At 45.0% G+C, this 26,225-nt stretch overlaps 1 protein-coding gene across 6 annotated transcripts; it reads right to left on the bottom strand.

Moving 5' to 3' along the window:
- LOC147229000 (LIM and calponin homology domains-containing protein 1-like) lies at positions 1-26,225 on the bottom strand. Of its 6 annotated transcripts, none has more exons than XM_086157415.1 (31): positions 25,897-26,224; positions 17,731-17,801; positions 17,552-17,621; positions 17,373-17,479; positions 17,252-17,282; positions 17,039-17,149; positions 16,379-16,506; positions 16,004-16,071; positions 13,712-13,913; positions 13,376-13,579; positions 12,632-12,943; positions 12,180-12,449; positions 10,720-10,977; positions 9,658-9,990; positions 9,217-9,531; positions 8,165-8,440; positions 7,874-7,912; positions 7,329-7,458; positions 7,094-7,251; positions 6,132-6,732; positions 5,111-5,443; positions 4,067-4,163; positions 3,944-3,969; positions 3,621-3,734; positions 3,365-3,457; positions 2,738-2,912; positions 2,550-2,649; positions 2,233-2,301; positions 1,985-2,093; positions 1,773-1,875; positions 1-1,267 (listed from the first exon to the last, which is right to left on the bottom strand). In XM_086157415.1, exons 1-31 carry the CDS (start codon positions 25,990-25,992, stop codon positions 1,242-1,244), a joined length of 5,025 nt encoding a protein of 1,674 aa, XP_086013541.1. In that variant the 5' UTR covers positions 25,993-26,224; the 3' UTR covers positions 1-1,241. The 6 variants fall into 6 exon arrangements, with proteins under 6 accessions (XP_086013541.1, XP_086013542.1, XP_086013543.1 ...); XM_086157416.1 differs by having other exon boundaries at positions 8,165-8,437; positions 25,897-26,223; XM_086157417.1 differs by lacking the exon at positions 3,621-3,734 and having other exon boundaries at positions 25,897-26,225.

Consider the following 26,225-nt stretch of genomic DNA (forward strand, 5'->3'; position numbering starts at 1 on the left):
CAATTTTCTCTTATTTTTATTGACAAACATACATTGGCTATAAAAGAAAGTGGACTGAGCGCTCTATTTCTTAGAAGCAGTGACACAGACACGTTCAGTTCCAGCCCAAGACCGACGAAGGGAGGCTACAGGATGTAATAAAATCAAAACACGGGGTATAATTAGAAGGAAGCAGCAAGTAAGTTTATGTCATTGGTTTAGCTCTTAGAAAGGGCTGGAAGAGGACAGCAGGGGATCAGGAGAGACTGATCCGTTTATTGTTTTGCTGGTATGGAACTGTGCTTTAATTCAAATCATACGCTGTATATCTAGCTATACATGCATGATTTCAGACACACACACACACACACACGCACACATACACACACACACAGACACTCACACATAATGTGCCTGGACCCCGAAGTCCGTGTGAGTGTGAAATACCTCCGCACATACCGCTGGATTAAACACATAAGGCACTGATTTTAACCAATGACAATAGACGATTAATGGCTGATACAACTTAAAAGGGAAAATGTTTAAAATCCCAAATATTAATAACATGCATTTTCATTCCTGTAGAATCCAAAAAAGAAAATATTTGTTTAGGGTAACCAATCCCATTGTTAAATGACCAGACTCTTGAGAAATTTAAAAACAGGATGTACAACATACTGGATAGAATACCAAAGATGAACTCTTGATAACAACCTACAAACGCACACTATTCCATCTGAACAATACTCAAAATAACTTATATATGTTCTTTCATGCAAAACTGTAAATACAAAACCCAGAATGAATGAGAGGTTAAGTAATTATAAGGCATTAGAATGGTCAAGCTACCTCTGGTCATCCGTCCCAAACTGGTTTACATCACGCTCTGTTATCGGGTTGGTGAACTGGCCGTGTTAAAGACGGCAGAGTTCAGTTTAAAACATTCAGCTTGTGGTGGAGCGTATTTTAGTTGCCAGACTGCGGTGACTACGGATGTGCAAAGTCATAAACGTCGATGTACTTAAGACCATGCTACACATACTGAGAAAAATGTGCAGTTCCTAAGCAAACACTAAGTGTGTGTTCTGTCCAGTTTTGCTTCTACTAACATCCATAAAGCTGTTTGTGTGTTCCAGGATTAAAAGCAGGGATCCCCACGCTCTTGAAGAGGAGACCCGCACGTTTAGGATTTCAGGATTTTTCCAGAAAGTGAGTGAAGGTTGCAGATCGTTCTCTGGCCGGTCGCTGATGAAGATTGGGACTCATAATGTGGTGGGCTGACCTTTGCCTGCGAATACACACATCACCCCGTGTTTGTTTCTTGTCCATGTACATTTGTGTCAAACCATTCATTTCCACAAAGCATCTTATCCGTCCAAGCTGTTATTTCACATTTTGCCAAAATGCCACTTACTATCCCGGAACCTCTAAAGGTTTATTCCATCTAAATGGGTCAGATTTACCTCCTGTTTCTAAATTCAGATTTGATTCCTGCAGAAAAGGTGGTGAGAGATGATGCATCCCTGCCTCTGTCAAAAAATGAGACACCATCCCTCCAGCCAATTTGGATTTGGTGGAAGAGAAGTACTATTACTTTTATGGTGCAATTTAGTGTTGTGCAATTAAATGTTTAGAAGAGCAGACGTTAGGGTTTCAAGGAGGCTTGAAGCTTCCTTCATTGTTTGGCCGCAATTGTGAAAAGAAGAATTGGGTTAATTATAAAATGCTCACAAGAAAACAAAGCGCTTTGCATGAAAGCTAATCCTGAGAATTCCGTCGGAGAGTTTTCTCACCCCGAGACGCAACGTAGCAGTCGTGACAGCTGAGCAGTCCGTTCCGAATCCTCACATCGGTGCCGGCTGTGGCGTCTCCCAGCTGCCCCTCACACACACCGCACTGAGGACAGAAGGAATGATGTCATGCACAGAGAGGACGGAGTCAGAAAAGTTAACAGGTGGCATATAAATTGAAGTTTCGGTGACTAAACGCGTTCGTTTCGCAGCACCTTGAAACACTGGATGTGGAAAAACAGTCCCAGAGTATCGATGATCATGGCTGCTCCTTTTCCGAGTGGCTTCGAACAACCGGAACATAACCTTTTCCCGCTGACACACCTACGCAATACAGACACACACATGCACAAAACAACGTTGCCAAAATAATCATCTCTAAATCAAAGTTACGCCTCTCAGTTACTTTAAATCTCCGTAATTCCTCTTGATTATATCCGTGTGTTTGTCTGAAATTCCTTACCTGCTTTGTGACGGAGCCTGAGGTGAGGATGAGGACTGCTTGTCTGCGACGACATCATGGGACCCGGACCTGTGGCGGTCAAAGATTAACCTTGAGGCAAACTAACTTCATCGTATCGGGATGTAAAATTCAACATTTTTGGCCAAATTCGGCTTCAATAATTCTAAATAATGATTTCCTTTGTAATTTTCCATGTGTTGTTTTGCACGAATACCTTGCGCATTTGTTGTCAATAGCTCGTAAATTTGCCAGGGGGATTTGTAGATGAATCTCACACACACACACACACACACACACACACACACACACACACATACCTTTTAACTACATTTGCTTGGTTTAGCTGAGGGTTTCTGTCCAGAGAGGCCGTCTTCCACATCTCCTGTTTGTTTGCCGGCTCCCCGTCACAGGCGGGATCTACAACAACCACATAGTAAATCAGAAAGAGCCGCTGAAAAATCATTTTGTATCCTCTCTTATTTTCATCCTGGATCCGGAGTCTGACCCTGGAGAAAGTGCAGCTTCGATGTGTGTTGATCCTCATTCCCTTTGGAGACTCTTTGCCCGTTTTGCTGCAGGGCAGCACTTGTTCCCCCTGTCTGGATGTTCACCACGGGTTGCGGGCAGACAGATCCGGAGGAATTGAGAGGAGCCACAGTCTCCTCGAGGATCCTTCTCTCCTGGAGGAGACGCAAAAGATCATAACAAAGGTCACAGTGGCGGGACGAGTGAATTTTGAAGCGCCATTTGGAGTGAAAGGGGGAATTTTACGATCTGTTTTTTTTTTTTTTTTTTTTTTCAAACCATTAATGTCTACAAGTTACAGTATAATAATCGATGACATCATAAATAGATGATCATCTTCTATGTAGATATTGTTGTTAAATGTATAAACATATTCGTCATCTGTATGAACAGATATATTCATTATCTGTTTATTCGTCATCTATGTATACAGGTATATTAATTATATGTATTGATCATTGATGACACATATATTAATTATCTGTATGTGCATATCTATACAGATATTCAAATCACAGATATATTCATTATCTATATGTACAGATGAATGGTGCAAATATTTTGCACATTTCTACATGCAGGTTGCCCTTCATGCGTAGGTTCGTACCTCTTCATTGTGTTTCCGCTCCTCCTCCTGCACCTCCAGCTGTGCCTTCTCCCACTCCTCCTTCAGCTTCTCCTGTTCTTTTTGGTATTGCTCCTGCAGAGACAGGGTACACGTGTTCAACGCCGAACCCCTGTTGAAAACACACGCCATGACAGGCTCGCAAACACGTCCACACATCCAGCGCCGCCTCCCCTCCTCAGATTTCTGCTCGCGGAGCCATGCATACCAAAAAAAAAAAACCATTCCACCCGTGTACCTGTAGGAGACGCTCCTGCTCCTGTTGCCACCTTTCCAGGCGTTTACGCTCCTCATTGGGGTCCCAGACCCAGTGATTTACACGTTTAGCCAAGTTCAACATTGGGGTCTCAATCTACCCAGACCCCACCGACAAACACACACACACACACATTCACGCGCACACACATATACAGACCAAGGGGACATGAAGAGAGGAAAGGTGAGAGGACAAGTCTGACTACAGCGACTACAGCTACTGAGGACGAAGGTTCAGGACAGGGTCAAATTGTAGAACGAAGGAGAAACGGGAATGGACAGATGGTGCAGCTTGGAGCTACTCACAGTCACAGCGCTCTCCTCCAGACCCTCTGTCAACAAGGAAGGGGATGCACAAGTAAGGACAGGCGACATCTGAGGGTGAAATATGAGCAAATATCTGGCACGTTTGAGGTAAAGCAGATTTACCCGGGATGAAGGGAGGCTGTTCTTCTTTCACGTCGTCGGGTGACGCGACCTTTCTTTCCTCTGCCGGGTTTTCAGACGTTTCCGCGTTTCCGTTGACCTGGATGGCAATTTAAAGCAAAGGAGAAGCAAATACTTGTCAGAGATAACAAGACAGAACAGAGTATTTAAAAATCACTTGAATACAAGTTTGATCAAACACGTCTATATAACGCATTTTCACGAGTGCTTTTTAAAAGGATATCTGTCATTCTAACAATGTCTTTTCACACACTGCTTTATTTTGTTGATATAAACCTAATTTTCACCAAATGCAGCTCGTAGGTGAAGGGCAATGTTTGAATTACACACCAGCGCAGTAAAGTTTGGGAAATAATGCAGTATGAAACATTGCAACTTAACTGTCTCTTTTGACCTGTAAGAAATAAAACCTACTAAGTGTAATTATTATCAACAAAGATATGTTTGATGATAACCATTGGTTACCAGTGTCTTTAATATCAGAATGCACAAAGCCCTCCTCATGTTTTCATGGGAAATTAAACTACATCTCTTTTAAAATTGGCTTTTAATTTGATTTATTTTAAAATTCCTAGTTTCACACTTTAATAATAAGAATAAGAATGATACATTTTATTCGAGGCGCCTTATTCATCACTCAAGGACACTGTACACAAAATAGAGACTTAAAAGAAACAATAAAAATAGATACAATAAAAGTGACAAGGTGGTTAAAAAAACAACACATATAAATACATAATCATACACGTGTATACATATATAAATGTTATTGAATATCATATTCTGATAATATATTCAAACATAGTTTTCATATGCTTTTCCTCTCCAAGTTCCAAGCTATCTGGCTGATACTACATTTCCCACATGACATGATTGTTATTCTTTTGTGAAGCTTTAATTTTTTTGGGGGGCGCGTTGGATGCCTTGAAGCACTACATGTACAGATTAAATAAATGATATACACAAAATAATGGATAAAAACGTGAAAGCCGCAGCAAACGGGTAAACAGCTGCACGCCCCGTTACCTGTCCGTGGCTCTGTGAGTCCGAGGGATGTGGTTCCACGAAGGTCTGGGTGAGTTCTGTCACTATGGTTGTGGTCGTGACGCAGTTTCTCCCGCTGAAAAGGGAGCTGATGGCCGAACTGGAGTACGAAGCTGATTTCTCAGCCTGCTGCGGGGAGGCCGACCGCTCCGGCGTCTCCTGGCTGGTTCCGCCCCGTGTCGGGGGAACCTCCTTTTCTGTCTGTTCGGGGGAACCGTCTCTCCTGCCCTCCGGTGAGTTCAGAGGGGGGTCGGGCCGAGCCGAGGCGGGCGGCTCCTCCACGGCCTCTCCGTTCACCCGCACTAATCCGTCAGCCTGGGAAGGCGGCACACAGAAAGCTCAGATAGGAGAATAATCACACGTAAGATATTATATTGCGTGCATGCATAATTTGTATTTTATCGACCCCAGGATGGGAAAATTCAGTCATCACAGCGGCATTGCAAGGGGAGAAATGTGTGCAAATAGAAATAATAGAAGAAAATGCAAATTAGGATGGAGATACAAAATAAACGAGAAAAAAAAAACACAGTAGAATACAACACTAAAAATATAATAGATAAAAAGAAATCAAAGAAATGCCTTGTGCAGGGAATGGTTATAGAAAGCATCATGTGGGTTTTAAAAATGAAATGATAATAATTAAAGTGTCCTGGAGAATGTAAAAATATAAACACAAATATTGCACAGAAGAGTGTTAAAGGATGGTTTAGGCACAATATGAACTGAGCTGAATCAATTTACAAGCTATTCTTTAAGGTCATTTGTTTTAAATGTAATTTAAGTTAACTTTGCTAACTGCGTTTGCAGATTGTTGTTGCAAACAGAGCATTTTATGCTAATAATAAGTAAGATAATCCCCCAAATACGTCATGTAAGAACATTATTATCATCAAGTGTGTAATGAGATTACAAGGACGGTTATCTTGTGGTCTTTGTATATGTTTAGTGCAGGTTAATCAGGTCAGAAGGTAAAGTGTTTTTTCTTTCCCTGAGCTCTCACCTTGATAGCGCAGGAGTTCCGGGGCTGGCCGTAGGGCTTGGCTGCCAGAAGGGGGACGGGTCTGGAGGACACAGACGGAGGGGACGGGAGTGTGTGCGCAGCCTGGGGGACGAGAGGCTGCGATTGTGGAGTGTGTTTTTCGGCGCAGGGCTGCGCGTCAACCGCAACTCGTTCGTCCGAGATCTTAGACTCTTTCGGCTGGAGCTGAGGTTCAGAAGCCTCTCGGGGTTCAGATGGTGTGTTTCCTAAATGTGTGGAAGCGGCGGGGGGATGTTTCGGTGTTGGGGAGCCCAAGCTGGCATCGGCGGGGGTCTCCTGTTGAGCGGGGCTGTTCATCTCCTCGTCTTCGGATTTTTTTGGCTTCTGACCCATTGGTTCGGCTGATTTCTGTGACGTCTCACAATCCTGGACTTGTTCCATGTCCTTTCCCACCTGCTGTAGGACTGCTTTGGGTTTCGAGGTGGACCTGGGGAGCTTCAGATAGTCAAGTGTTGCATCGCTGATGGTGAAACGGAGAGCGTATCGCTGTAAAACCAAGGCCGCCTCTTCCGGCGTTGACGCATTCCGGTAGGCCTCGCACAGCTCTGCCTCCCTGCGCTCTCTGAACAGGGAGATGAAAATAACTGGCTTACATTTTGTTTCTCAGGTGTAAAATGGAAAACTTGGGCTTAGATAACGCTGGACAGGAAGCGAAGTGAAAGAAATACTTCACATTTGTCATATGATTGTGTAAATAATGGCAAAAACGGTCATTTCTGTTATTGAATTTCCCTCTTAGGTGCAGTGGAGGCTAATATCCACCTTCAGCAGACCGGAGATTTTACCCCACATCCCAGGAAATGGTAGCAGGAAAGAATTTCCCCGAAAGCCAGAAGTAATCCTTGCATGATAGCTTGTACAAACATATTGTCACACAGAGAAAACGCAGATATATCTTTAACCCCCCCCCCTCCAGTCCTTACTTATCCTCCACGATCTCTTTGTAGGTCTTAATGCTTTTCCTCTTCATGCTTTCCCGTTCTTCGTCCTTCATCCTTTTCTCCAGCTTCTTCCTCTCCTCCTCTTTCTTGATCAACTCCTGCGAGGCGCAGCGACGCCGACTCTTCCAGCGGGCCAAGTCCTGCAATCGTACACAAATCGTCGCTAAGGGACGTTCCGATGTTTCCCGTCCATAATATCAGTTGGCCAGCCTCTTACGCTTTGCCAGTGGTCGTCCTCATCTTGTAAGTTGTTGTACTGCTCGTGCATTCGCTCGTGCCGTGACTGGCTCAGCGGCGGCAGGTGCTCCGCCTCGTCCTCGTTCGCCATGTCGCTCATGCTCACGCTCCTGAGAGGAAACCCATGACAGTCGCCGAGTTGCAAAACAAACCAGCTTACATTATCAAAAAGCGGCGGCAATCACAAGTTACTTTATTATTTCACATGCACAAAGTGGTGAACATTAGGTCGAACAAAAAAAAAAAAAGACATTTGGATGAGGAGCCCGCGTTGCAGAGATATGAAGCATTTCTATTCATATTCAGACAAACAAGCCAACAAAAGAAGACCTGAAAGAGAAATGAACGCAAACTAAAAGACAGTGATAAGAAGCTGGATGTTAGTGATGAGTTCGGACTTGGAATGTGCAGCATTGAGGTTTATGGTTAATGCACTAACAGAAAAACTGGATTCTCTGCATCCACTGCACGCAGCGTGTTTTCGCATGCAGCAAATGAAGTTGGAATCCGCGCCGATAAACTTACTCGGTGTCCTCAGACATAAAAGCAACCCGTCGGCTCACCCTAAAACAACAACAGAATGAAGGGTGAGGAGGTGATGGTGGCGGCGAGGCTCATCACAGCATCACATCTCCAGAAGAATAGAGGAGGCAGTTCGGGAAACAAGATAAGTCATCACGTTTCTCTGCTTTACTTCCATTCACAAATCTTACAGGCGTCAGTAAATAAATCGATGACTCTCGCCGCTGAGGTCACAGCCTTCAACAGTTCAAACGGAAGTAAAGTCACATGCAATGACAACATCAGGCATCTCACATCATTGGAGGCAGATCGCCGTCCTCCAGCCAGAAGGGTTTTTTCAGGGGTTCATCTTTCACATTTCCCTCTGCCACCCTTTCCTCGGCTTTCTCCTGTACATTCGTCTCCTCCAGCAACACCTCTTTACGGGTCTGAATGGCAGCGGGAGGGCTGGACGGAGCTGACAGGGGTACGGACACATCTGCGACGATCGGGCTACAAACGGTAAGGTTTTCTTTCGGCGGTGCTTTGCAGGGCGGGGCCAGAGGTTTCGTCGCCACTGAACCGAGGCTGCTGAGACAACGATTCGGTGATAAAGCCAAGATTTCCAGGAGCCGCAGCATGAAACGTAAATCCAAAGTGCATCGCAATGCGTGAATAGCTGCGGACGACCGAAGCCATGAGAGACCAATTTAATTTCTATTTTTTGATCTGCTTTGTGTAAATCATTTGCTATTTGTCAGCTGTTAACAGTAATGGAATTACAGTAAGAGACTGCCAGCGCATTGTATGTAGGGAGGTTGATGAAATATGTGTAAAACTATTTAAATGTTTGAAGTGTAACATTTTAAATAAAGTGTGATCATTAATAATACAATGTTCATTGTAATTACTTAATGAAGTGGCTAGATTCCACTTCGTCATGTGTTTTGGGCTCAATATGATTCAGCGGGGATTTACATCACAGCTGCATGTTCCATCCTCAACTGCAAACCAAAAACCAAAGTCATTCCAAACCAAACCACAGCTCGACCGCACTAATAAAATAAAGTCCAGATTAGTCCAAACCGAGCAAATGTGAGTCAAGCAATACCAGAGGCACGGCGGCAAGGGTCCAATAGCAACAAGAAACCAGTGTTTTGACACAAAAAAGCAATATCACGGAGACGTCAGGCATTCGGCTGGACGTGCGATGCAAAGCCTGACGGGGAAATCAAATCACAGTCGAAGTCAGCAATACCGTTGACTTCCTCATTATCACGGCGTGGCTCATCTTTCCCAAATAATGCTTTGTGAAGTCAAGCGCTGTGACAAACCACCACAACCACAACACTGTACTCAGGACATACCTTTCATTTATGATCTGTTCCACGAGTTTAGGTCTGCTGTGCAATGGCTTCATTGCAGATACCGGACTAACATTATATTTGACCGATCCTGGAACTGGCAGGAATTGGTTAAAGGCCATGTTCGTTTTCTGGAACGACCCCGTCCTTCGAGCCATCATGTCATCTCTCTCCAGATCGGGCGAAGGCTCGCGCTCGTCGGAGTCATCACCATCGTCATCGGTACGGCGCTCAGTTTGAGGTGTTGACCGGATCGCTGTCGTGTCCTGAAGCGGTCGAGGCCTTTCCGCCTGACCCCTGGAGTGCCCTTGCTCCCCTCTGTCAGAGAAACTCTGGGTTGAAATAACCACATACTACGGCTGTTTTCAGGGCAACACAGCACACTGAGCATGTTAGTGGCCTTTGGACTCTGTTAGATTTATTCCCACGCAAATCTCAGCCCACCTGAGTCTACTGTCATCTGCCAGCACTTCCTTTTTGCTCCGTGACGCGGCGTCGGTGGTGACCTCCCCTCGTGTGCAGCGTTTGGAGGCGGGCATGGGAAGAAAACGGTTATACGTTGTCGCCGCAGGGCTCCGATTATGAAAAACCCCCGTCCTTCTAGCCATCATGTCATCTTTCTGGAGATCCGGGATCCTCTCTTCGTCTTCGTCTTCGTCCTCCTCCTCAGCTCTCCTTTCATACTGAGCCATGCGGGCGTCCACCTCGGCAGGAGAGCAAGGGGTCTCGTGAGTCCAGGGTAAGAGGTCAACGTCTGGTTTGTCTCCATCATGCTGGCTGTGAGGGCATCAAACATAGCTCTAACTGCAGCAAAGGGAAATGGATCATTCCCAACCAAAGCCTCCAAATACGACCCACAAAATTTCAAGACGGACAGGAAAACGGCAATAGGCAGTCCGGGGGTGGTTACAAGCACCGGATTATTTTCTCGGCTACCAACAACTGAAGGTTAGAAAACGTGCAAGGCTGCAGCCACGTCTACATAAAGCCCTCAAACAGCAGAGCAGTTTGACCTCACTGGGAGACTATTTCAATGAAAATGTCCCACAAACTCAGCAGAAACAGCGAGTGAATCACATGCGGCCCCGGTATTGAACGTTTATCAGGTCTTATATTTGCATCATTTGCGCGCTCGCCAGCGGCGCTGGAGAGCGAGCTTGTAATTCAGCCGGAAGGAACACAAAGCTTCGAATTAAAAGGTTTTGTTTGTGTAAAAATCATTGTTTCGTCTATTAAATATGCACAATACTTCTAATAAATCAGTCGCTTTATGTGTTTTTTTTTTCTTGTTTCAGCAGATCATACATGCATGCCTCTGTGTTTGTTTGCGTCTTCTTTTCCTAATAACACCACAAGCAAATGAGTGCATGTTGTGACGACAAGCAGCTTAGCGCTATCATTTGAGAAGTCACAGCAGGATCGATCCGTCCCTCGGGGTAGCGCACACTATTGCCGACTGCTACGGATTCCAGCCGAGACTGTCTCGTATTTTGGCCTCGTCCATACCTGCGTTCCCGCTCTGAAAGCCGGGAGCCCAGGCCAGCGGTAGGCATGGCTACCGTCGCCTTGGAAAGGCGTCGTCTTAGCGACTCCGCCTCCTCCACTTCACTTGACGTGACAGTGTCTATTGGCGGTCCGATCTCGGTCACGCCCCCGAAGGTCACCGCTTTGCTGTGACCTCGTCCAGCCTTCGCTGATCTGCTCAATGGGCTTCCATAATTTTTCTCCAGACAAGCCTGACAGACAGGGGCTGGGCTAGCCTCACTGTAGATACAGTCTCAGAAACGAAGACAAACACACGGAGAGCGAGAGACACACATGACAGCGGCAAACAAAAGAGGCGAGAGGGAAAGAAAAAAAATGAGCAACTAGAGATGAATGATAGGAGTGTGCGGAAGGAAGGATGAGGTGAAAACAAATCAGACAGGAAGTGTGAATGCCAAATACAAGGAACTGCTCATAAATCAGTTCAACACATGTGCGCGCACACACACACACACACACACATCAAACATCTCATCTACTCAAAGCAGCCACGTGTTGACTGTTCCTGGCTGCTGCTCTGGGAGCACAAAAAAATCCTTATCCTATCTAATGACATCAGCATAGAGAGCGAAAACAAAGCCTCGGCAACGCTCGCGGCCAACAATCGCCTCTTTTTTCTCCCCGTCACACACTCGGGTCTCTCGGCAATTCCCTACTCTTTCAATGCCTGTCAGAGAAGACTGAAGAGGACTGAAGTGCACAATAATGAGGAGAATAAACAAGCCGGGAACAACACTGAGAAGAAGAGAGGGGGGGGGAGGAGCTTTAGGAGAGTTTTAACGCTGCAAACAAAACAAGATACCGTAGAATTAAGACTTGGAGGAGCTGAGAAAGTTTAAAATGCGGATGATGCCTGATGATCCTCTGAGGATTTAATAGATTCTAGATCATGTTTTCAAGGCTAGTTGCAGGGTAGGAGGCTGGAGTGATATCCGCTTATGTGTTTTCATTTGAACTCGATTTATTTGACGGCAACAAATGCGTTAAGTAAAACTATTATTTATTCATAAAGTAGAATTTTTGTGAATCAGAGAGGTGATTTTTGTAAACAATAAAAAATGATTTAAAAATTAAGAAATTAATACGTCAGAGATAGGTGAGAAGAAAAATCTTTTTTTTTTTGACAATTCTTTAACTTTTCAGAATTGCTCTTAATTTGTGAACTGTCTCATTAAAATAAAAAAAAATGTGTGAGAAAATGTGTGAAATGACAAAGTGATAGCCTAAAAAAAAATCCTAAACTGATGAAAAATAATTACATTAAAAAGTGCATCTATATTTTGTGCAAACACACACACAAACACACACTTACTGCAGATTCTCTCACAATCTCTGAATCAAATCAGAATTCAAACCAGCAACAGTAGCATTTAAGACCTCTGTAGTGAACGTGCGCGGTGCAAGGGGTGTGAGTTGCGCACCTGGGTTCAGCCATCCTGAGCCTTTCCCACTTCTGCACATCTGCCTGGCTCATGGAGGCTGAAACAAAACTCACTGGACCATCCGTATTCGGGACGGGTCTGCTTTGAGCTCGCCTAAGAGCCAGGTCATCCTTCTGCTTATTAGGTGTCGCACTGACCAATCCCTCTTCTCCCTCCTCCTCCTCCTCATCTTCCTTCTTTTGGTGAAGGGAAGTGTTTAGGAAGGGGTTTTCTCGCCGGGTAATGATGTCGGGGAGCTGCTCCTTCCCGCTGTCGCAGAGCCGACAAAGTGGCACCGCGACCCCACACGCACCAGAGAGACGCAAATGGACACGGGAAGCGACAAAACACAAAGAAATACAGAGCAGGAAACATGTGAGGGAAAATTAGGCGGGAAGTTTAGAGGAAAGCGGGAGGAGACTGCGATTCACACACGCACACACACATCGAACCTGTTCTCCTTCTCTGGCAGTGCCTGCTGGGAGGCTCGTCTAATGCCCTCCCAGCGCTCGCGGTCTCTGCTGCTGCACGCAGGCGGCGGGACAAACTGATGCACCCTGGGAGCGGCGGGGCCACGAGGGGCCCGTCTGGACGCCAGGTCATCCCTGCGAACATCCGGCATCTTCTGCGCCTCTCCCTCCCCCTCCCCGTCGGACGAGGAGTCCCACGCAGACTTCTTCTGAGAGCTCAAAAAGTCGTTATCGCGGCGCAGGATGATGTTGGGGGAGGGCGGCCTCGCTTCTTGTTCCTCCTCCGTGGGAGGACTGGGGTCGGAGACGGGATTTCACAGTCATTTGAGTGATCGTTAGGAAACCACTGCGGCATTCTCAGGGCAGACTTGGCGTGCAAAGGTTTTGACTCGCTATTCACGTGCAACGAGCATTCGGTCTTGGTTTGCGACGGACGATGAAGTTAGCAAACTAGCGCGAGAGCCGCCGCTCGAACCGGTGCAATATCCAGAAACTCGCTCTTCCATAATGAACAACCGGTGCGACGTGAACAAACCCTCGTGTAGGACACAGAAAACGAGCAAGCGAGTTAATCGGATCAACACACACTTGCCATGAAGAGGCAGAGGAGCAGCAACCAGATGGAAGCATGCCTGGTTGAAGGACAGACCAAACACGGCATACTGTGTGTTAGTGAACCCCACCAACACCTTCCAACCACAGCCGATCGGGACCTTCCTCCCTGACCTTCTATAGCGAACAGCAGCAGGCAGAACTTTAATCCCCGCCTTCTCCAACTTCTGCAGCTTCCTCTGCTCCAGCCCGGCCTGGGCCGCCTTCTCCTCTTCGTGTTTTTGCTTTTCTCCGTTGCTCTCAGGGGCCCAGGTGACGGTCTTCGGGGGTTTATGGGGCGGCCTTTTGCCCCGATGTTCTTGAATAGCTTGAGGCTGACTGGGGAACGGTGTTTGATGGCAGAGAAAGGTTTTAACTTCTCCACCGACGTCAGTTACATCTTCCTTTGACTTCTGTGCCACTGTCATTAAAATCAACTGCACAAAAAAAAAAAAAAATTTTGGTCATTACCTCCGTTGCTCTCCTTCTTCCGCACTTGGTTTCCGCCGGGAGGTCAGGACGTAGGAGCTGGCGTTGCTCCGGTTGGGAAGAAACTGGTTGAAGGGAAGGGAGCTCCTGGATTCACTGCTGGCGGTCCGTCTGGCCAACATGTCGTCCTTGCGCACATCTGGCCTCCTGCCCGGGGCATCGGCCTCCGAGTCGCTGCCCCGCCCTGGGCATCAAAGAACAACGGAGCGTGAAAGCACGAAAAAAAAGATGGATGATGATGAGATGGCAAGCTCCTAATTGGACCTTACATAATTGTGGCTACACACCCCTCTGAGAAAACAAGGCATAGAGTACGACTGTTTCTTCTGTTGGAAAATGCACATAAAAACAGACACACTCGCCTAAAACGGGGGAAAAAAAAGAGGTTTCCTTTTGTCCATTTATCATTCTAAGCTTAACCTACTTCTAAAAACCCACCTAAAAAAGCGGTGTTCTACATATCAAACTGGCAATGACTGTTCAACACCTGTGAGGGATTGGAAGGGGTTTTTTTTTTTTGCCTGTTTGGCAATTTCGTCCGAGATGAGAAAACTGCTGGCTCAGAATTTTCAGCACAGTACAGGAAGTTTAAAGAGAGGGAAAAAAAAGCCCCTTTCTGATGCTGTTAAACGGTGTCATGCAACTTTATTCTAGCATGTAACCAATTTCTGTTGGACCTCGCCGAGGAGAACGTGATCGAATGTGCTTTGATAAAAACAGCTTTCCTTCACCTCTTTCTCAGTCACTTTGTCATAATTACTTGTTTCACTTCACTCCATTGTATCACTTCCACCAGCATCTGCTGGCGCAAAACCACAATATAGTGTTTCAAAGGTTGAGTTAACTTCATAACACCTTTCAGTCTATTGTTCTCTGTTTACAATGATTGATGACAGGACAACATCGCTGAAAAGAAGTTAGATAAGAAACAGCTCTTGGATTTCATGTCCCACCACTCTCAAGCAACAGGGGAAAATTAGAAAAACAATACATTAAAAATGATTCCAGTTAGGTTTTAAAACCGGTAGTTTCACTGTTTTACCGGATCCTAAAATACAAATTAAAATCCAGCCATCCGAGAGGCGAGGTCCACCGCGGACTGGCTGCCAGCAATCGCAGGGCCACATATATAGACAAACAAACCATTCACTCACTCACACACTAATTCTGGGCAATTTTCCCCAGAACCCGGAGGCAACCCACGCAGACACGGGGAGAACATGCAAACTCCACACAGAAAAATTCCCCTCGTTGCGATCGAAACGGGGTCCTTCGTGCTGCGAGGCCGCTAACCGGCGCGCCACCGTGCCGCCCCCAATTAAAACAATGACCGAGAAAAACGTGTGAAAGAATGCAAAGTGTCACGAAATTGTAAACGCTCTCCACTTATGTAACTCACACCTTGCAGTTTCAAAGCACTTTCCACGGCACTGCATTCACCCATTCACACACACACACACAAACACACATATGGGTGGCTGCCTTTCAAAGCGCTAAACAGGCCATCTGGAGCAACTACAACAAACAGGAACATTGTTTTCACAGAGAAAATGAGAAAAACTTTCTCTATGACGTGTAGGGAATGCGTCTATTTCTAACTTAGGAAAACGTGTTTAATCTTGTTGCCCCTTTTGCACCAACGCTGTCAACATAACGCTCACGGGCAGGATGTCTATGATACCCCGCTTAAAAACACACAGACAGTCCGGCAGACGTATCACAGGACAGGATGTTGACCTCGGTGTGAATTTCCCAGGTTTAACTCTCGAGTGATTGCAACTGAGACCAACAGCTGCTGCATCTGGGACACACACACACACACACACGGACGCAAGTATACACACACACACAGCTGCTGACACATTCAGCTGTTGTTTAGAGCCAGCCCGACTGACTGACCGTAACATACCAAGGCTGATGTAAGGTATTTCTGGAGCGTTGCTTTCATGCCGCTGCTTTAAATTGTTGGAAATTTTTGGAAAAATATGTAGATTTGCTTTCTTTCTAAGAATGTAAAATGATCCCACTCTCATTTGCGGCAGTTGGATGTGGACCCAAGACCAGACAATTTCATAATTTACCCCCTATAATCATTGCCTTTAAAATGTTTTTCTTATTTCGTGCAGCTTTTATTTTGATTTACGACGGCAGTCAACTCAGCTTGTTTGGATTTTTTTTTTTTGTACAGCAAACTATTCCAGGTTTCTAACCACCCTCACCCGTACTCAGACATGTGCGTCTTATATTTTGCGCATGAAAAAGAAATAAACGAACCGTCACTGCTTCGATTCACCACATCAGGAGACGGACTTTGCTGCGATCGGGAGCCGAAGGAGTCCAGACTGAGAAAAGCAGACAAACAAAACGAACCAAAAAACTTTTTAGTTTCCCCATTTTTGACATTTACTTAACAACCTCATCAGAATAGCCTTTAATGTCATTGCAAAACAAAATGGAATTAGATTTTTTTTCTTCATAATAATAAAAATTCTGGGACTAATAATATGTCATGAATAATAATAACAATAAATATGCTTGTGCTGATATTGAGTTAATTTCTTATTCTATCGACTGCCAACAATGTGAATTGAAATGCCTCCACTGTTAATATATTCAGTGTGTTTGCACAATATGACAGACATCTCTCACCTGTCTAAGGAGTTATCGCGGGTATGTCTCGGCGGAGAAAGAGACTCGCTCCTCTCAGAATCCCAGCAGTCGTAGCCGCTGTCTCTCACGCTGCGCTTCAGTGAGCTGTCTCCCCCCTCCTCAGGATCCTGAAAAATTGCAAAGTCACAAAAAAAAGCTTGTGAGCTAAAAGGAAAATGTCATGAGAAAAGTAGGAGGAGAAGGAAAGGTCACTTATGATTACAAAACCTTTCGCCGGTGACACGTTCATCAAGAAATAGCTTCATTTGAGAGTTAGATTTTCATCTGATGTGATTAAGTGAAATCTGCAGCCTTTGAATAACAACATTAGTATTTCCAGTTTATTTTCACCTACTCATATTCAATCTGAAAGAATGCAACAGAAAGTAAAAGACAGATTTTAAGCTGGACTTCGAAATCCTCAGGAAGATTAAATATGTAGCTGCAAGCTTCTTTCTTAAGCCACATCCCTTTTTGTCTCTCCCTGAAATAGGAGTAGCTGCGGGGAAACGAAAACAAAGAGTGTGTTTGTGTCCCTGCTGCACCCCAACAAAGACAGGAAACCGACGTGTCCATCCCCCGCGCCTCCTCCCCGACACCATCCGTCTCTCTGTCCGTCTCCCGGTCCGCCGCTCTTCCCTTCGCCCCGCCTTCACTCACCACCTTCATTTGAGCCAGGAGGCCCTCGAACTCCTTGAGGTTGAGCTTCGGGCCGCCGAAGGAGGCACAGCCGCTGGCGGCTTTTCCCAGCCAGAACACTGTGTTTAACACCTGGAGCAGAACAAGAGTTTGGCATCCAATCATATTTAGTCTATTGTTAAATGGAATGACATCATGGACTGCGCAAGGAAAAAAGAAAAATACAAAACTCACATTTTTAAGCTTGCGGCTGCAATCGGAGTCTCTGAAGAAAGAGGAGCGTATGTTGTATGACGGTTTTATTATTGTTTAACTTTAAAATGGACTCACTGTACGAGAATAATGCCAGTTTTACTTGAGGTTGGCCCGTATGGAAGTGTCTTGCAAGTCCCCGGGGTCGAAGAGCTGGGAACCCCTCAGGCCCAATTCCTCGCAGCCCCTTAGAAAGACCGACACGTTGTCCTGGAACACACGGCGGAGTCAGATTCGAGCTGGTTTACGAGGCCGGGTGACTCTCAAGCGGTTTCCTCTTACCAGTCCGGCGATGGGGGTGGGCAGTCGGTTGATCTTCTTGACCAGGCCCGGTTTGATTGCACTCAGCAGCCTGCGTGGAGGGGAGGGGCGGGGGAGATTTATCAAATGTCGGGGATTTGTACATGTTTTTCCTGCCTCGGACATGGTACGTCAGAGTGAAAGCGATGTCACCGGCTTACTCGCATAATAGGATGCCGTTCTCCAACGCGCTGCGGAAGTCCTTGTCCCCGAAGCTCTTCCCTGTCACAGCCTGGGGAAGAAGGACAGGAGGAGGGGGTTGTAACTCGGCTAGAGAGGAAACACGGCCTCCGTTTCTTTACACAAATTACATATAAAAGTAACAATGAGTGGATACAAACTGGCTAAATTGATTATAACTCAACCGTTTTCACCGGTCCCCAATCTAAAACCCAGAAATATGCAAGTAATTATGATAAACAAAAGGAGAAAGTTCTAAAGACCTCTATCTCAAATAGTGCAGTTTGTCGTAAGTTGACCGGGAAGTAGTTTCAAGACGAGTAAATCCACTGATAACTTTATAAATGTGTTTATTTTTAATAGCAGGATCTAGTGAATGCAACTGCTCTTTTTTTTTTTTTTTTTTTTTTAATGAATGAATTATTCATGAATAAATGATCCCAAGTAAAGGGGAACAGGCACGGAGAGTTACGACACACTGTTTACAAAAGAACCGAACAGAATCTAATACCCTGTTAAAATGTCATAGCAGACGCCAGACTGTGTGAGTAAATGAGAACGCCAGCGGGGTTGAGACTGACCACCTCATTTATCAACGCTAAAGAGGCGTCTGTCAAACGCTTACATGCAAAATAAAAAGTATGAAGACTAATCTGAAGTATGCACGATCTATGGCACTGGATGTCCACACGCTCAGAGTTTCCAGTGTTCTTTGCTTTCTGATTTTTTTTCAAACTTATTCACAATTTCTAGAACGGGGGGAAATAATTCATCTGTTTAATTAAAAAAATTTTCACTGTTAACTTCGGAATGTGTGTGTTCTAGCATGTTTGTGTTACAACGGGCAATACACATCGCACTACTTGTGGATATAATTAACTATGAATAATCTTCATAAGAGCTGACTTGACAAGATGCCATGAGTTGAGATGAGATACAGCAGCTGATTTGACAATCATAGCACCGCAGACATTTTGGCTAGTCCCAGTATATATATATACAGTTACATATATACATATGAATGAATTGGACACAATCATATATGTATATTTTAATCTCCAATGATTAATTTATTTTTTGCATGGTAAATATGGTTAGAAATAGCGCCATTTCTCTTGTTCTTCAATGTTTGTACCTATTCAGAATCTATTAGAAGGTGGTTAACTGCTGTCATGAATTCATTCAGTGCAGATATGAAGGCATGGTTTTGCAGAGATAAAAAAAACAAAGCAAAAAATGAATTTCTGAAAAAAATGCAGGGCCTCCCTCCAATAACGTGATGTGGCAGTTGTGTCAGGGGTCGGGCTTCTGGCTTCTTAATGTCTTTCACTGAGTAATAACACAGTTAACTGGTCATTCGAAGGGCCATAAGTGTCAAATAGCAAAATGACTTCGGATGCTTCGACTTCTTCGATCGTGAGACAAGTTATTATTTTTTGATACTGCCTGCTTTTACAGTCAAAAAATGTGACGATGCTGCCGACCTCGAGTGTACGCTGCTCAGCATGGAGGCGAATCTATTGGATTGAGCCTCACAGTGCCTCTGTCAGAGAAACCTGCTGCCCAGTTCACCCTTCCCCCCACTTTTTGTTTCGGTACAAACCAAATTAGAGTGACGCCGGGGCACTGAAACAGAGCTCCGCGTCCTTGTTCCGTTTTTACAAAATGCATCCACACGCACGTCCCTGATTTAGCCGTGAAAAATTCATGGCTTGACGGCGATGCGGTGATAACCTTAATCTGCTAAATTCAAATGACCGTTTCATTTATCCCCCGCCCTGGCAGGCATAGAGGAATTACTCGGGGAAACAACGGTGACGTTCTATCGCAACCCTGACTGACACACACACTTTACCTTCTGAAGGTGTTGTGTAACCTGCAGCCAGAGATGTTTGGAGACAAGAGAGGTTTGACTGATGCCAGTTTAGACGTATAATCCAGATTAGCACAGATTACACTCGGCCTCCAAAGTGAACTGTGAACTGTAGGTTTCCAATCTCTCCCTCTCCACCGTGCACTCCTATTTATCCACAGGGGAAGTGAGCACACCCACACTTTACTATTTTGAGGGTTAATAGTTTGACGTTTTTGAGTTTCACAGAAAAAAAAAAACATCCCAGATTAAGCTCTTCTGGTCAGTTAAGGTCAGTTTTGAACCATGGGATTCAAACACAAGGGGTGCATCTGCAACCACGAACCACATATTGTTTTCTATCATATGAGAGATGACCAGATGTTTTCCAGTCCGCGCCTGTCTTTTTTTCGGCTTTCGGCTTTCTCTTGTCACACATGAAGTTTATTAGGGTTTGACTCAAGGTTCCTGAAACATTTAAACCACGGCCATGCATAATTGAATCACTCCTGGACTGAGGGAGAACAGGACTACTGTGTTAGTGCTTTTGTGTAGGTAGTGTGTGTGGGAAGCAGTACGGACAGTGAGCGTGGGGTTGCGGATGAGATAATTCCAGAAAATGAAATACAATAAGTTGTGTATCTTTCGTATACAAGGCTCATTCAGATATTTTGCAGGGGGGGAAAAAAGATTGGCGTGAAATTTAGGCCTGAACATGCAACTAAAAATGTATCTTACAATGCAAATGTGGCAGTTAAGTGAGTATTTGTGTCTGCTCGCGAAGTCTAGGCAAAAGGTCTTGGGGGTATTTCAGCGCCAGTAACAGTAATTCGACCCTCTCCTGTTCCCTCCCAGCGCACGGTGGATTGCTCTGCTTAGCCTCGGTGAATGGCAGCGGCAGCAGCAGCAGCCGCTACCATTTCAAACCTCGAGGAGTGAGCGTGTGTGAGGGGGAAGAGAAGAGGCAGAAATAGGCCAAAGTACATTTTTCTTTTATTTTAACAACTGTAAAAAGATGGAAAGAATGGGAGGCTGAAAGTGGGGGGGGGAGCAGAGAAAAGTTGTCAGAATATGGCTTGTTTTTGCAAAACACCTCATGTGCTCAGCAGCACCAGTCCGGATTTCACAGTTTTAGACTCAATATGATAAGAAATCCTTTTGAAGTGATGATGCCGCAGCTTATCTGTTGATTACGTTTAGCATGCAACTGTCAAGCAATGGGCTCAACTAATTCTGATATGTCCTCTCAGGGGACAAAGCAAAGCATCTGTCTCTGAAATAAACAGACTGTCTTGAACACTCACCCAAAGGCAAATTAAGAGCAGCAGACTCCTTCAACCACCAAGACTGAGGATTTCTTTCCAGAAATAAATGATAATGACAGTAAACCTCTTTTGTGCATCTGCAGAAATCAGCCAGAAGTCACATATCCTGTGGGTGTTTTGTATGTATAACAAACAATAGCTGTTAACAAACCCAAACTAAATATTACTCATAGGTAAAAAGTATTTATATCTGATGCTGCACAGGCTGTCTTTTCGAATTAAGTCCCACCTTGGGAATACTTTTATTGTTCAGTGGTCTGAACATCCAAATATTTGGCGAGGTTGTTTTTTGCTGAATGTGGAAATATCTTCACAACTACTGAGATCATTGGCACAAAACCGACTGGGATTTACAGCGACTGCCAGGCACTGTTTGTGAAACGAAGCCGAGCATTCTGTGCTTCCAGCAGGACCGGTCCTTTACACGCTAGATCTCGCATTATGAGATTGAGACACATGATGTTTGAGCCCACATGCGATGCAGAGACCTCCGAGAGACACTGCTATTTTAATTTGAGTTGTTGCGTAAGCTTTTGCTTCATTGTGATGCTACGCTTCGCCGTGGGCTCGTTGCACAAAGGTGGCAAGAAAGCAAATGAGAGAGCAAACTAGACAAAAGGGGAAAGAAGAAAAAGAAGGACGGATGCTGAGATAAAGTCATAATCCACATGTCTTGTAGATGTCAGGATGAGTTTAGGATCTGCATGGGAGTAATTAATCAGACTCGACCCTAGACAGCTGCTTACAAGCTATTTCTGCTTGATATGAGGAGCAAACACACTCCAGCATAGCTACGATGTTATGTTATCTTTCATATATATATATATATGGCATATATATACACATATATATATGTTGGGTTACTCATATGTGCAAATTAACATACCATCACAAGAAATATAGAAAATAAGATATGATAGACTTTTTATATATAGGACTGTCTCAGAAAATTAGAATATTGTGATAAAGTTCTTTATCTTCTGTAATGCAATTACAAAAACAAAAATTCATACATTCTGGATTCATTACAAATCAACTAAAATATTGCAAGGCTTTTATTATTTTAATATTGCTGATGATGGCTTACATCTTAAGAAAACTCAAAAATCCTATCTCAAATTATTAGAATATAATGAAAAAGTAATTTTTGTTTTTTTAATTGCATTACAGAAGATAAATAACTTTTTCACAATGTTCTAATTTTCGGAGACAGTCCTGTATATCCATCGACAAGGAAATTAAATTGTCACAGCACCGTTACAGGGTAGAAAAGTGTGCAAACAGTAATAACAGAAAGATATTATATATGATGATATAGATATATATTCAATATCAAAGAAGAACACTTTTCAAAACAGGAATTCTAATTAATATGAACATATATTTAAGTGCTAAATGATTACAAGAGGCCTATTTCTATGAGGAAAAAAAATTGTGTGCCTTTAGCAATGTTTTGCTTTGGTGTCTTTTTCAAATTGCTTATCGGTCCGATGCCTCTGTAATTCCCTTATTGATCTGTGGTCAGTGCCAGTTGTGGGGGAAAAAAGTAGGTCTATTCTGTCCATGTTAATACAGTGTATCTGCATTGTTTACAGCATGTATCTGACAATTCTCCTCGAAGAGCAAAGATCAACCCCAAAAAGATTTTGGTAAGGTGCAAAAGAGCTGCCAGAGTACGAAGCCATACATTTCCAACAATCAGACAAATGAGACAAGGGATATCAGGCCTGTCTGCGACAAGAGAAAAAAAAAAATCAAGTAGAGAGCAGGTGACATCACTGTTAACAGCAGGCCTCGCTGTCAATTGTTTCACATCCATTCTCATTGCATGTGACGCATGGGAAATCCATAAACCTCCCTATTTATTCTCATGCAGACACATCTGTCTGTCTAGGACCACTGAGGTTAATCTGCTGAGGACAGCTGGAACATCTGGATCCCCCACGGCTTTTGAGGACACTATTTGACATGAATACTTTTCCCAGGTCCATTAGAAAGACTGCACCAAAGATGGGAGAAGGTTCTGCGGTCTGAAAAGTGAAACCAAAACCTATTAATGCTCACAGATAGCGGGGGGGGGGGGGGGGGTGAACTGGGGAGTTGCTTAAAAAAAGCTTAATTGCAGAACTGATTGTTATTGAGGTCACTGTAGGTCATGGGAAGTCCTCTACGTCTGCATTTTTTCCTGTTTTTGCAAAACCTGTGTCACCTTTCAGAAATTAGGGACTTTTCCTCATTTCATCTCATTTATTCACTCAATTTGTCCGCCTCTGATTTACTTTATTACTGTAAGATGTAAATTTGGTAAACCACAGTTTCATAAAATTTGAGAAAAATAGATTGAGGGCTATGGTTTGATTGACAGACGACTGACCTCCATATTGACCTACACTGAAATATTCACCTCATTTATTTAAAGTTTCCTCCACACAGGGGAAGATATGTATGTAAAGATAGGAAATTGTGTTATATTCCAAGTCCCAACTCAACAGACGCCTAAACGCAAAGTTCCTTTGGGCAGCGAGAGCAGAGGTTAATTGTTGTTGTCGCTAAACATAACAGTGCATCTCTAAGCGTGTCCATCCTCAATGTCATCCGACGGGTTTAAAACCACTTTGACTTCGTTTATCGGCTTTGGGAGCGGTCGCGCACCGCCTTGTCTCATCTATAAACAGATACAAACGTCTTGTCTGTGCCAGTCTAATTCCCGGTCAGGTCAGGTGGTCACAGTCCACTGCACTACTGCCCCCTGGAAACAGCGATACCTGAGAGCCTGGCGGCGCTTTGTTTCCATGGTGACCCTTGTCACCAAGTGCGGGCGCGATCGGAGAGAGTGCCACACCTAACGCGCGCACACTTTGCATACCCACACAGACATTGCAAGCACATTCACTGACACAAGATGCATCGGCGGGTGAGGAGCGGCGGGGTCAGCTCTGAATCATGCCCACCTGTGAAAATGTATAAATACAACACTCGAAATAGACCCGGACTGACCAGCCCGAAAATACCAGGGGAATTAAGGGACGGGACAATGAAAGAGGAACACAGTGCAAAGACGTTGCAGGACCGATTAAGGTTTAGAGGCCAGCATTACCTAAACAAAACTGTCTGCTCTGACGTTACGTGGCAACATCAACGGGACAGATTAAAACTCAAGTTAACCAACTCAATTCCGTACCGACTATTACAGAGCGCGGAAAGATTTGAGGTCACTGCTGCAAAGTGATTACAGTTATTCCCGACACATTCGACTCCGGCAGACCGAGGGGAAACTGGCTCGGCCCACGGGAGTGAGGAGAATGTCAAAGTGTCGGATATCGGGCCCTCATTTCTCATGATGAGCTGCAATGCATGGAAGCGTCCACCGCACGTGAGGGAATGATGGGGTAAACTGGAAATTTATGTTCTGACGGGATTCTATGGACATTTAACCATTTTTTTTCATGGCTTCAGTGAGGCTTTTAGGGAAATGCATCTTTCTCTAAATCATCTGTGTGCAAAACTTATTTTTTCTTTAATAGCCAGTGAATGAGTACGCAAAGCTGGGGACAGAAGATCAAATAAGCCAAGCACTCTAGGTATTCTCATGTTTTCCAAAACTTTCTTTTCCTGGATAGAAAAAGACATTCTCAATCTCCATATTTTACAGGTCTCTCACATCCATGTAAGCCCATGTATGACTTCTAATCCAATGGCTTCACTGTATTCACAGTGAGTGCAAACCTGTAAGTTATTGGCCCAAATTATTATTTTGTTATTTATTTGAGAACGACCCAATGTGATGCAGGTTTAATGAATCGTCTCAGTTGGGCACCTTCCACCACCTGCTGACTTTACCATTGACCACTCCAAGCTTTAAATGGTGTGCTCGTTCACACTTCTGCTCCAGAGCAAGAAGGTCCCTGGTTCGATTGCGAAAGGAGGGCCTTTCTGTGTGGAGACTCCATGTTCTTTCCGTGTCTGCAGGGGGTTCCTCCGGGTTCCTCCCACAGTCCAAAAGAAACATTCAGGAGATTAAATGGAGACCTTAAACTGCCTAGATATGTGAAGAAGCGGGTGAATGGTTGAATGTCTCTATATTTGACCCTGTGATCAACTGGCGAGCAGTCCGATGGTGAGTCCCGCCTCTCGCCCAATGCCAGCTGGGACAGGCTCCCACACCCCCACGACCCTGAGTGCAGGATGAGCGGTATAAACAATGCATGAATGCATGAATGGAAGGTTAAACTCGGAGTCTATGTTCTCACTGTATTAGAAAACAGATTGACTTGAACTCTGTTGCAGCTTTGGTTTGAGCCTCCCGCGCCCTGCACCGTCCACCAGAGTGACACGGGAAACTGCCAATTTCTGATTCTACATCTAAATGCCAAAAAATGACTTTAGATAGATCTAGATTTTTGGCTGGTAGCTAAAGCGCACACACACACACATTAAAAGAGACTGAAAATAGGTCATAACGCGGCTCCACGGGCAAATGGTGATTCACCAGCTTGCAGAGGGGGGCCGGTTTTAGCAGTTGACGGTGGAAGCCACGCAGCAAACCTCAAATGATAATCTTATGTGATGCGATCAACTGTGGGTCCGGCGCAGCATCTCTTGCGTGAACGTTGGCCCGGTTTCATAACCATGGCAACCAGAGTCCCCCTGCACCGGGATGGGGGGGGGGGGGGCGTTCCACTTCCTGGCATGGAGAAAACGTGCTCTATACATATATATAAAAGTAATAAATATTGAGATGTTGGATGCTTGTGGTTGGGCTTGTTCCCATTAAGGGGGGTGGCCCACATTTCAGCGGGAGTCACGCGTGGAAAAGTTTGGCCAACTGCGGAGGCTCCCCTCCGAACAGGTGACGATGCGCCGGGGCCTCGGGTTTCCATGTCCGGTATTAACACCCCCTCCCTCCCCGGTACCAAAGTGAGACACACGGGGTATAAAAAAAAAAAACCTCACCTCCACGACGCACTCACCTCTATCCATTTCTGGGCCTCCCGGCACGCCGGTTCGGGATGGTGGGGCTCCGGTGAGGCGTTCGGCTCGTCCTGACCGGCGGCCGGGCTCGCCATGGCGGGGGAACCGGAGACTCAGCCGGACGGCGGGGATACTCGATACAGCTCCTCTCCTCTGCTCTCCTCCTCCTCCTCCTCCCTCTCCCCCCCACGGTGTCCACGCGTTATCCTCCTCCTCGCTGGAAACCCTGGTTCCGCTCCGACCAGGAGACTCCCGGGAGGCTGCAACACGAACCGGGCGCTAAAAATAACAGGGTCCGCGGCGAAGCGAACCGCCGCCGCCGCCGTCC

Source organism: Fistularia commersonii, chromosome 12, assembly GCF_037954325.1.
Source record: "Fistularia commersonii isolate RoL2024-O1a breed Wild chromosome 12, RoL_Fcom_v1.0, whole genome shotgun sequence".
Taxonomy (NCBI): domain Eukaryota; kingdom Metazoa; phylum Chordata; class Actinopteri; order Syngnathiformes; family Fistulariidae; genus Fistularia; species Fistularia commersonii.

What these genes read in the sequence shown, in the direction of transcription:
- LOC147229000 (XM_086157415.1), bottom strand. Translation starts at nt 25,992, where the DNA reads ATGGCGAGCCCGGCCGCCGGTCAGGACGAGCCGAACGCCTCACCGGAG. An exon ending in CTCAGGATGGCTGAACCCAG is followed by an intron (nt 10,978 to 12,179) that starts GTGCGCAACTCA and finishes CTGTATCTACAG; the next exon opens with TGAGGCTAGCCCAGCCCCTG. An exon ending in GGAACTCCTGCGCTATCAAG is followed by an intron (nt 5,444 to 6,131) that starts GTGAGAGCTCAG and finishes CCGCCTTCCCAG; the next exon opens with GCTGACGGATTAGTGCGGGT.